The 12,211-nt window shown below is 36.2% G+C and overlaps 2 protein-coding genes across 3 annotated transcripts; one reads left to right on the top strand and one right to left on the bottom strand.

Annotated features, from left to right (window-relative positions):
• Positions 1–1,828: 1,828 nt before the first annotated feature.
• Positions 1,829–3,561, top strand: LOC121247166 (probable WRKY transcription factor 7). Of its 2 annotated transcripts, none has more exons than XM_041145514.1 (3): positions 1,829–2,655; positions 2,746–2,874; positions 3,084–3,561. In XM_041145514.1, exons 1-3 carry the CDS (start codon positions 1,931–1,933, stop codon positions 3,241–3,243), a joined length of 1,014 nt encoding a protein of 337 aa, XP_041001448.1. In that variant the 5' UTR covers positions 1,829–1,930; the 3' UTR covers positions 3,244–3,561. The 2 variants fall into 2 exon arrangements, with proteins under 2 accessions (XP_041001448.1, XP_041001449.1); XM_041145515.1 differs by having other exon boundaries at positions 1,830–2,655; positions 2,749–2,874.
• Positions 3,562–10,488: 6,927 nt separating this feature from the next.
• Positions 10,489–11,770, bottom strand: LOC121244591 (protein IRX15-LIKE-like). The gene has a single exon (XM_041142735.1). The coding sequence runs from the start codon at positions 11,645–11,647 to the stop codon at positions 10,724–10,726; it is 924 nt and encodes a 307-aa protein (XP_040998669.1). The 5' UTR covers positions 11,648–11,770; the 3' UTR covers positions 10,489–10,723.
• Positions 11,771–12,211: the final 441 nt, after the last annotated feature.

Below are 12,211 nucleotides of genomic sequence, written 5' to 3'. Positions count from 1 at the left end.
ATAATTTTTTTAAATTTTAATATAAAATATAATAAATAATTCAATTTTTTCAAATTCTAAAATAATAATAATATTAAAAAAATAATATTCTAACAATATTTTATCATCTTAACTCAACTTAACTGAATTTAATTTAATATTCAAATGCAACCTAAAGTTTTATCATTTGTATAGTAACCTACAAGAGATCATGAAAGATTATAAAATATTTTTATTTATAATGTATTTACATTCCAAACGACCTGTAGAAGTAGGTCCTATACTAAATCATGTAAATTTCTATCTTGTTTTCTATTTATATTTAATATATTTGCCTTCCATTCACTACACTGGATGTATATATGGACGCCTAACCATCGTTTCGAACACCCGTTGTGGGCTTCAAACGACATCGATTGATCGAAATTCAAACCGTCACTGTAGGCTGGAGATTAACATTTCTTCTTTTTCAGTTGTTCTTACAAAACATTGAAAGATCTCCTATTATCAATCAGGATTTAATGGATTTATTATATATATATATGTGTGTGTATAAAGCATTTTTACCACTAATGTATCATCATCCCCCGGCGGCGGGGCTGAAACTAATTGTTGATCTTCTCTATCTCTCCAAGGAGCTTAATTTCTCTCAAGTTTTAAGTAATTATACTTCTATGACCATGGATTTTCAAGCACAAGACGTAAGCCCCGCGGGAGGAGCTCTCTTTCTCCACCAAATCTGTTGAAAATTGATTCAGTCACAAAATATATATTATGAAATTCAATAAATTATTATAGTTTTACTTAGATCCCGAAAATTAAATTTCTAAGTTCTTCTCACCAACTTGATATTTGTGCAATGACAATTAATTAAAAAAACCCAGATAATTAATAATATATATATATATATATATATTGATATAATCACCCAGCAACCTACTGTTACAACTACTAATCTTTCACCTCTCATTTGTGTTATTTCCCACGAGAAAAAGGGAAAATGTATAGCCCACGCAGGATATTTTTATGATAAATTATATTTCTAGTTCTAATTTACCGTCTATTATTACTCATTATGAAAGTTGCGGTGGCGGAAAGAAAGTCAACTCTGCCCTGCTGGCAAGCAATCAAAACGATTTATAATCCCAATCTTCCTTCTATCCGACACCAATCCATTCCAATAGGTTAAGGTTAAATACCATTTGTTTGACCTCATGTAGTCCAATCTCGCCACGTGAGTGGAGAACACATTAACCTCGACGGGCCCTACTCAAAGAATATCAAGTCAAATGGTCAATGAATGTCGCGACTATAGTAATACTATAACGTTTTGGGTAGTGAGGTATGTTGAATTATTTTATGAATTATAATGAAAAATAATGATGAATTAATAATAAAATATTAAATCTTAAATAATAAATAATAATAAATAATAAAATAATAAATTCGTAATGAAGTATTTTGGTATTCTCAAAATATCTAAGTGTTCAAACTAAATCTAAAAATAATGCTACATTTGCATAAAAATAATTCGTAAATTAAGGTGATTTTATCTAATTTGATAAATTTATATTATAATAAAATTAATTTTATATTACGATAAATTATATTAAATTATGTAAATTTATGAAATTATAATTTATAAAATTATTTTGTGAGCAAAATATTAAAAATAAAAATATTATTTTGTCCATCTGCACGGTAATAAATAAAAAATTGCCCACAGGCAGTTGGGGCTTGATTCGCGCCTAAGGTTTGACGGAGAGAGGTAGCGTGACAGGTCGGTCACGCCGTGGGTCAGTGGGGGCTAGGGGATGCTAAAATTTTATTTAATTCAATATAAGGGGCACCACTTTGACCAGAGAACCACCTTTCTCTTTTCTACATTTGCTCTCGTCTTTCTCTTTCCCTTTTCCCCTTTTTTCTTCCTCTTCTTTGATGCTTCTGAGAGATGGCGGTGGATTTCATGATGGAGTATAGGAACAACAACAAAAACAGCGATTTCAGAGCGAAAATGGAAGACAACGCCGTACAGGAAGCGGCGTCTGGCCTCGAGAGCGTCGAAAAGCTTATCAGATTGCTTTCGCAGAGCCAGCAGCAATACCTATCTTCGTCGTCCTCGTCCTCGAGTTCGAAGCCGTCCATGGAAATGGAGATGGACTGCAAGGCTGTGGCGGACGTTGCCGTCTCCAAGTTCAAGAAGGTTATTTCTCTTCTGGGTCGGACCCGGACTGGCCACGCTCGCTTCAGAAGAGCCCCTTTGGGTTCCCAAATCGAAGATAAAGAGAAGGCTTCTGAGCCCGACAGAGTTTACTACGCGACTCCGATCCAGCAGATCCCACCTCTTCCTCACCACAATCTGAATAATCAGTACCAGTACAGCGACTCTTTGATGCCTAAAAAGGGTGTCATCGACAGGAAGGACGCGTCCACCACAATTAATTTTTCTTACTCCTCTGCTCCGACCTCGTTCATGTCGTCTTTGACTGGCGACATAGACAGCAAGCAGCCATCTTGTTCTTCGGCTTTTCAAATCACGAATCTGTCCCAGCTTTCCTCCGTGGGAAAGCCACCTTTGTCTTCGTCAACCTCCTTGAAGAGAAAGTGTAGCTCCGAAACTTTGGGTTCCGGCAAGTGCGGTGGCTCCTCCGGCCGATGCCATTGCTCCAAGAAAAGGTCGGTCTTTCCTCCTTACCTCATCTCTCTCTTACATTGTTTTAAACTTGGGTTTGATTTTCGAAGTTTATATATGTTGTTTTATTATAGCAGAAAGTTGAGGATGAAGAGGGTGGTGAGGGTTCCGGCGATTAGCTTGAAGATGGCTGATATTCCACCGGACGATTTTTCTTGGAGGAAATATGGACAGAAGCCGATTAAGGGTTCTCCTCATCCAAGGTATGTAGATAACAAAGATATATAATTAGATAGGTTCCTTCAATTTTAAATTTCGGAACTCTGTTATCTCGGTCGTCAACTCCAAGTCTCCATCATCACCATGCTTATGTGCGGAAACTTCTTTTTCTTTTTCCATATTTCCAAGTTACAGCTAATTCAGGACCTAATTTTGGAATACGTGTTTTGACATGTAAATGTAAATGAAACAGGGGTTACTACAAGTGCAGCAGCGTTAGAGGGTGTCCAGCACGTAAACACGTTGAGAGAGCACTGGATGATCCATCTATGCTGGTTGTGACCTACGAAGGCGAGCACAACCACTCTCTCCCTGTTACCGATGCTACCAGTCTCATCTTAGAATCGTCTTGAACATCACAGAGAGCTGCAGAAAGCCTCTCCATGTTTCATTAATTCATCGAAAGGAGCCAAGAATAGTAGCAGTTGCAGCAGCAGCAGCAGCTGTAGCTGTTGGTTCTCGGTCAGACTCCACTCTTATCTCGAAGGAGATTAGTGGGGTTAGTTCAATGCCTGTAACATATTGGATTCCTTCCTCTCTTTTCTCTTTCTTTCTCTCTCTTGAACACCAGAATCATTATGAATTTAAAAAACCGAAAAAGGAGAAGATGGTGGATTTGGTGATTATAGATTTGGGTATGAATACGTAACAAAAAGAAGTGGGTTCTATTCGCTTTGATCTTGGTACTGATTACTTTTATCCTTGGATTTTGTCTTTGGATGCCCTCTACCCCTTACTTTATTTTCCCATTGCCCACCAAAGTTTCTTCTCTGATCTAATAATAATACTAGTAGCAGTACTGACAAAGGAGACATTAAAGAAGGGAAAATGACTGGGTCAAACATTTGGAAAGAAGTGGACCAACATGTCGTGTTAGGGACGGTTGACCAAAGGAAAAAAAAAAAAAAAAAAAAAAAAAAAAAAAAAAAAAAAGAGAGGGGTTGGCCGTTGCAGGTTTGGATGGCCAATTTAGTGAAGAAGGTGGGTGATGGGTGGGGAAAACGAAAGAAAGAGAGTAGTGTTTAATGCAAATTTTGTTGGCTCGTTTGGCTGAATTTGGAGTGGAGTGAGGAGAAACGGTACTCGTGATGGGAAAAACATGGGCAGAGTCAAAACGAGTGTGTTGCGGAATTGATGAGTCCTGGGCATTGTGGTTTTTGAGAGGTGGGGCCCGTCCACGGTTTTGTTCTTTGCCTTTGCCTTAACGTCAACCCCGTTGTGCATTCGTGGACCCCGTCTTTGGTCCTCTATGATTTATACTTCGGCTGTTCGTCATCCACCACCACTCATGAGGCTTTAAAACAAAGAATATTGAATACACAGAAATCAAGTACTCGTTTACAGTGGCCCAGAACCAGGGACTCGGGGAAGCCTCCCAATCTTATCCTAGGATTGTAACAAAAAAACCATCAAACCGAGATGGCCCTTCTCTTGGGCCCTAGGCCCAAATAGCATTCGGAGTGGACCTCGCGGTCTCTCTCTTTTTTTTTTTTTTTTTGTTTTTGGGGTATGGTTCCCGATAATTTTTTTTCTTAATTAATGATATTGTGATTTTTTTTTTCAAAAAATGTTTAAGAATATGAAAAAAAATGAATGAAAAAAAACCAAATGGAATTTTCGGGAGCGGTGAGTGTAGCATGTCTCATGTTTAAGCAAGGCTGTCACAACTCTGACTTCGAATTAACATCTTCTATAAATTTTTTTTTTTTTTTTTTTTTTTTTTTTTTTTTTTTTTTTTTTTTTTTATATCTATAACTGATTTGGGGAGTGAGATAATATAAAAATTTTGTGAATAGTTGTAAGATAATTTGTGAATAGTAGTGAGATAGTTTGAGTTGATTATTTTTTAGACTTTGAGAAAGGAGAGAAAAAATTGAATAAAAAATATTATTAAATTAAAATATCGTAAGAATATAATTTTATAATATTATTTTTATTTGAAGATTTGAAAAGTTGGAATTATTTTTTTATTTTTTATTTAAAAGTTTGAAAAAATTGTAATGATTAGTTTAAAAATTTTGTATTTGAATTATGTTTGGAAATAAAATGAGATGAGATGAGATAAAATGAATTAGTTTTTATTTGAAAGTTTGATTTCATAAATATTTGATATCATACCATCTCATCTCAACATCTAAATATCATTTAAATACAAATATTTTTTAATTTTAAAATTTTAACTTTTTTATTTAATCATTACTTATTCATTACAATTTTTCTAAACTTTTAAGAAAAGATAAAATATAATTCAACTTTTTTAAATTTCAAAATAAAATAATATTAATAAATTATATTCTAACCATCTTCTAATTTTATAATTTTTTTACTCAATTTTTTTCTCATTCCTCAAAATCTTATAAAAATCTTAACTCAGACTATTTAACTGCTATTAACAAATTATCTCATTTTTATTCACAAATTTCTTATCTCACCTGTGTAACCAAACGAGGTCTAACTGTTATTCTCACAATAGATTGATAATTTATTTTTGAATAATTGTAGATGCTAATTCATTTATCATTTTTTTTAAATGAAATAAATCTCAATATTCATGAGTTCTCATAATTAATAATTAATCACTTGGTTATCAAGTTAAGATTTAATCACTTAAATTAACAAATATTTTTCTTTCAAAATAAATAAATATTTTTGTATATGTAATAAACCACTAGCAATAGAGTGACGTCCAAGGGACGTTTGCCTAATTTAGTTAATTAAGAATATTATCATATTTAAATTATGTTAAAACTCTAATTATTTATATGGTTTTAATTTCTTAAAAATATTTAATAAAATTTCATCGTTTATTTAATAATGAAAGATTGGTATTTTATAAATTAAATTTGATACTTTATGTATGATATGCTATTTATATTTTAATTATTTTAATTTTAAATTAGTTTAAATCAGTGTTTAAATTTTTATTGTTAGATCAAATCTAAGGACTTAAAATGAAGGGTTGAGATTTAAATCTCCAAAACTTTTCCTTTTCTGCTTACTTTCCCTTTCTCCCTCTCTCTCTCCTTCCACTTCAGAGCCATGTCTTCGCACTCTCTTACCCAATCTCCTCCCTCAAGTAGCACTGCGCCACCGTGCATCACCGTGAGTCACCGACCACTTCATCGGCTTCCCCTCACGCCGGCTACCAAACCCCACGGTCGAAGCCCCTTGGCAGCTCCTCCCTTAGCCAGGTCTCAATGCACGGGTTCTCCATCCTTACGCCACCGCGGCTTAGCCCCAGCTCCAGCAAACACCACCATCAAGTTCTCCTCACGCTGTGAACCACTTCCATGGAACCCACCACTCGTAACTCCTCCGTAGCCCACCCACGCAGCGCCTCTACACGCACGAGTTTCTCCTCGTAGCGCCGCCGTTAGCCAACCCACGCCACTGCACCACCACGACGCTACCACCAGCCGAGCCGCTACCTCTCCCATTTTGTAATTTTATGAATTTGTACATTTTGTAATTTTGTGATTTATAGAAATAGGATGATTTACGGTGAGTTTGTAATCATCCTACGATAATTTTGAGATGATTTACAGTGCGTTTGGACTGTCGTTGCTATGATTGCCGTGAGGTTGTGAGCTTGAGATCAAGGGATATATGTGGAAGACGGAGTCTACACTATTTACGTATTACTGTTTATTACTGTTCACATTTATAGCGGTTTTTTTTTTGAGCAAGTTAAACATAACATAGATAAACTAAGCGGTTACAAGGATACAAGATTCAGTGGGGTGGGAGTCCCTGACAATCTTCTCAAAACAAACAAAAAATAACACCAAAATAAAAATAAAATAAAAAGAAAAAAGGGGTAAGTCAAAGGCTTGACTCCAACCCAGTCCAATCCAGTCTCACAAGGGGATGCTGCTCAAAAGCGGTTTTAACATAGTCTGATAAACAGACTATAAACTTACAACTAAATGCCATAGTCGAGAGGGGTGCACTGCGTTTTGTTGATCTGGTCAACTGTAGGAGACTATCACAACCACATTATCTTGATTGCTGGTTAGGGAAAACAGTAACATAAAAGAATAGCAACTAGAAGACCCGATACACCGGCAAAAGATCGCCATCGACGATAGTGGCGTGTGTATGGCACGCGCCACACTGAGCTAGAAAGATGCAGGTGGATTTGAAAGATCTGAGGCCGCTGGCCACTGTGGTGCCGCGCGTGGCGGCTGTAAATCCCTTTTGATGTGGTGGCGCATGAAGCCAACGCGCAATGTAAGCCGCACGTGAGTCATACGCGCCACTAATCTGGATATTTTCCTTCCTCCGTCTGATAGATTAGTGGCTGGGGAGACTATTGGAAAGGCGCGTGGCAGTTGGAAAGTGCAGGCAAGTAATAGATCGGAACAACTTGTTACTATCGCTGAAAAAAGTTCAAAAAAACTGGAAATAACCCTATTAACTAGAGCTGGGCGATCCTGTGATATATAAATTAAAAGAAATTATATCTTTATACGTGTCAAGTCGAATTTATTTTATTTTAGCCTGCCTTTTTAGTCGCAGAAGCAGATCCTCACTGGATTGATTGTCTCCATTACACTCCCTCCTCCACCTCCGCCTCCGCCTCCATTCATCAACTTCAATTTATTTTTCTCGGAAACTTTACTTTCCTGATCTGCAATTTTGCTAATCCTTTTTTCTTTTTTCGTTGTGTACGAAAAGGTTGTTGGTTTCATTTGACTTCATTGAGCTCTTACTTGCGAGATCAGTAGCAATTAGTAGCAGTCATGGCCACCGACTTCAACTCCATCCCCATTATCGAACTCCCTTCCTCCCTGCTCTGATCATATCAAAAGCTCAAACTTGGCTCCGGTTTTTCTCAAATTTAAAATTCAATGGACTCACATGAGACAAGTTTGTTCTTTGGTGGGTCGAAGACTCCAAGCTCCTTTTTTTCCCCACCATATCCGTATCAAGCTGAGATGAATGCATGCCATGAGCTGTGGTTTTGACTGTATAATACTTGCTAAATCTCAAATGCCGTTGTTATCCTGCCATGGCTTCACAAACTAAGTTTTCATACTACAAATTGAAAAAGGAGAGAGAGAAAGGAAAAGAAGACACCAAGGTTATTAATTTGGTCGATATCCCTTCCTCTTTCGGCCAAGTTTGAAGACCCAAAAATGGCAGATAGAGGACACAGGTGGTCGATAGGGTTCTAACCAAAACCAATAAAAATATATATATATATATATATATATATTAGCTTTTTTATATTACATATATATTAATATATGTTACATATATTATAAATATTATTAATTAAATTAATATAACATAAAATTTTAATATGGTATAAGTATAACATAAGTATTACATGAGTTTATACTCATTTGATATAAAATTACTCTTAAACATGAATATTGATATTAAGTTATTAATTAATATGTTTCTATTTATCATTACATATTAAGTTCCATACTTACATATATTACATATATAATATGGTATAAGTATAATATATATACTCTAATAGGGACATTTTTTTAAGCTAAGTACGTAGTTGGTAAAGTTATTCTTAATTTTTATATACTTTGGAGTTGAAACTTTTATTTTAGTTGTTGCATTTCCAATTGTTTAAGTGTATTTTTTTTTTTTTTAAGATTTTGTTTATGTTGGCTAATTGTTTTTTATATGCATGTTTTAGGCTTTTAGCCCTTTGGAATATTGTTATGTGCATTTCTCAATATGTTTTTTAGGCATTATTATATGTATATTTTAATTAAGCTAATTAGTATGTTTTGGCTAATTGTGTTTAGCATTTATTTGGTTAATTGGTTATGTGCATGATGCTTTTGAGCTGAAAATAATATTTTTGGCACTATCATATTTGGGCTAAAAAAAATGAGAAATGATATTTACAGTTATAGAGTGTATATGCACCGCACAACCCATTTAAAAAAGTGAAAAACTATGGGACCCACATGAAAAAAACTAATTTTTTAATAATAGATCCAACTCTTTTTCAAAACAATTGCGCAACGGCGCACTCCACACATGTATGTAGCATTACTCTAAAAAAATTGTTCATTAGCGTAAGAAAAATCAATCAGCCAACAAGAGGCCCAAAACATAATCACACCTGTAAAACCGAATAGAAAGTAAAAAAATCAAAAGTTCTGGTTCTCTAGATTAACCAGTTGATTTCAATTATCAGAATTCCAAAATCGATGTAGACCAATTTGATTTGGCTTGTTAGGTTCTAAAGTATGTCCAAAACTGGATCGAACCGAACCAATTATATCCCTAGTCGTCGACTAGGAGTGCACTTCTTTTTTAGATCATTCTATTTCAATGTCTTCATTCAACGCAGTTATATTTTTTCAGGTTATGTTTGAGTATGTTTTCTGCTTGCAACTTTGAATTTATGTGTGCTACCTGTCAGTCCTCCACACATCAGTTTGTTGTATGTATAGTACAACCAATGTTTGGCACAATGGTAGAGCCTTCGAAAATTCGTAAACAGGGACAGTGCAGATCGACAGAGCTAAGAAGTTCGAGATAGCTGTCTATGGAGAGCATTTGGTCATCAATTAAGCTCCTAACAAACTTCCGCGTTCACCTGGATTTGAAGTTTCGATCATGAAGTGAGGTTCAGCTGGTTAACAAAAATCATATTTATAAGCCGGTGTGGATAATAATCTATCCTCCGACCTCTTTTATATGGTTAGTGTCGTGATAGGATTTAATTTACATAATATAGAAGGACTTACTAAATGCATATATATTCTGTATCTAGAACCCAACTAAATCAGCTAGCATGGCCTCACCAAACATGTTTGCGTGGTTTTCATTGTTTTAGTTTTCCTTAGCAAACTAAATGAGAATTAAACCATGTTTATATGACGTTTCATCCTCATGATAATTAAACCATGTTTATATGACGTTTCATCCTCATGATATGGTGTCCTTCTAAACATGAGGATGAAACGGCCGTCCAATTTTGTGAGTGGGGGTGTAGTACTACTTGAGAGTTGCTATATATATATATATATATATATATATATATATATATATATGAGGAGTGGGTATAACGAATTAATACAAAGTTGAAGTTAGGAGATGCAATTTTACTTTAATTTGTGACTGCTACAGCCTAGCTAGCTACATGCTTGATTGATTAATTCAGTCTGTCTACCAAATTGCATGACAAAAACCTTCCAACTACTGCATGCCCACAAGTGACGTGTTAAAAAATTCATAGGACATAAAAAAAAATAAATAAAAAATTTGAGAAAGAAAAGTTATATATGTGGTAATTTTATTTAAAATATATAGTAATCATATTTATTTTATGCATTTTAAAGCTATGTAGTAATTATTTAAAATATGGCACATGACAGATATCACTAATAATAAAATTTAGTACAAAGAACTTGTTTCAATATAATTATTTGTACATGATGGCCTCGTGATATTGCCTCTAATTAAGAGGCCAACTTAATTGGTTGCTCATGCAGTCGAAGATGAATTCCATGACATAAAATGACTGGTGGCCTGTATTTTGATGCCTTTGAATAGATAAAAAAGAAAAGAAAAGAAAAGAAGAACGTACACTGACAAGAAAGCAGGACAAGTCTAAATTCCATGAAATTAAACTTTTTCAATGCAAAAAAATTATTTTTCACAATATTCCCCGCCCAAGAAACAATATTTGAAAAAAAAAAAAAAATTTGAAATGATCATGATAAATAGCCAGTACTTTTAGCACTTTATGCAATTGACTCCCTGCAAGCAGAACAATGCTAGCTGTTATGAATATAGCTAGGAAGAAGATGAAGCATGCATCCATGATGCATGCATGAAACAAACTGCTGGCTAGGAAGATGAAGCTTTCGGTAATGTCTCGTTGCGACAGAACTGGAAGCTATTTGCGTCCATTCTCTCCAAGACATAATGCCCAAGAGTGTCACTCGCCTCCATCAAATTCTCTCTGCACAAAAATTCATCACCACAAACCCTCTCTGCTTCCCCGTAGAAGTCATGCACGAACACATGGGTCTTGGCATTCACACCAATCTTCTTGCTTCTCGCAAGCACGCCGGCAGTGAATATCGGAGACATGCGACCCGGAGCGTCCGGCCATTCGCCTCGCGGCCCGTCCACCAGTATCACATCCCAGTCCACCTCATAGACATGGTTGGGAAGGTCGTTGAGGCCGAGCTTACACTCCGAAAACAATAGGTTTTGCACCGGCCGGCACTCGTTTCGTATCTGTTTCTTTGTAGACGCTAGGAGCTCGTGCAGCTCGCTCAGTTTCGTCGTGTACTGCACGTCGTATGCATCGATCTCTGGGTGTTTCTCTTCCATGTAGGCGGCGTAGTAGCGGTTCTCGTCGATGAACACGGTTCGGCCGTTGTGGTTGAGTGCTTTCCAGAGAAGGGTCTCCGGGGTGAGGCCAAATACGAGGAAGTTGCATGGGGACGAGCACTTTCGGAGGACATCGGAGATTTGCTTGAGCTCCGCGTAGGACATGTGGAATGAGTTATTGGATATTGAGGCGTAGTGGATGAGAATATTGATGACAGTGGTCGGCAATGGAGCACCGGCCAAGCTAGAGGAAGCAACGGTGGCAGCAGCGGCGGCGGTCGATGTGGATTCTCTTGTGTAGATGAGGGTGAGTAAGAAAGCAAGCGTGAAGAAGGAAACAAAGGCTAGGAGCCATAGACGACTGGAGCTTCCTTGTTTCTGGATATAAGGGTGGAGGAGGATCAGCTTCGTGTTACCGTTATTGTTCTTCATCTTGAAAAGATCGATCAAGGCTGCAGAGAAAAAAAAAATCTCTCTGAAAAGTTGATTCTAAATCGGTTCTGAAATGGGTTTGAGGAAGAGTGATTGATTTAAAGATGAGAGTTGTTGTAAGCAAACAAAACTTAAGCAATGTATGAGAGTAGAATATATGAGGGTGACCTTACAATGACCCTAATAATTAAGGATGTATAGCAATTTATTTAGTGCCAATTAGTTATTATTTTCCCTAGTTTATGTTGGTTGGCTAGGTATTTCCATTTTTCCCTCATTTTTTCCTGTATTTTAATGGGGGGTGGTGCTTGAAAGTAGATGGAATTGGGATGGGAGGAAGGAGAACACAGAAAAGGGGGTGGGTGGACTGGAGCTGGTGGAGAATAGGTAGAGGGAATAGCTGTAGTGAGTCTAGTGACCTCATAACTGATTACAAGCCAGAAGTCGCTTTTCCTTCTCTCCAATTCCAGCTTTAGTTCCCACCGAAGCTCTTTGAATATTTGTTTTTTTTTGCAATTTCTTAAATAAGTAGTTACCTTTGAGGGAGACCAATTACCTGCTGCA

The sequence above is a fragment of the Juglans microcarpa x Juglans regia genome, chromosome 1S (assembly GCF_004785595.1).
Source record: "Juglans microcarpa x Juglans regia isolate MS1-56 chromosome 1S, Jm3101_v1.0, whole genome shotgun sequence".
Classification (NCBI taxonomy): domain Eukaryota; kingdom Viridiplantae; phylum Streptophyta; class Magnoliopsida; order Fagales; family Juglandaceae; genus Juglans; species Juglans microcarpa x Juglans regia.
Note: the sequence above shows the minus strand (reverse complement) of the source record. Positions and strands in the feature narration are given on the sequence as shown.

Coding starts and splice junctions, on each gene's coding strand:
- LOC121247166 (XM_041145514.1), top strand. CDS start 1,931: ATGGCGGTGGATTTCATGATGGAGTATAGGAACAACAACAAAAACAGC. Junction 2,656..2,745: donor TGCCATTGCTCCAAGAAAAG/GTCGGTCTTTCC, acceptor GTTTTATTATAG/CAGAAAGTTGAGGATGAAGA. Junction 2,875..3,083: donor AAGGGTTCTCCTCATCCAAG/GTATGTAGATAA, acceptor TAAATGAAACAG/GGGTTACTACAAGTGCAGCA.
- LOC121244591 (XM_041142735.1), bottom strand. CDS start 11,647: ATGAAGAACAATAACGGTAACACGAAGCTGATCCTCCTCCACCCTTAT.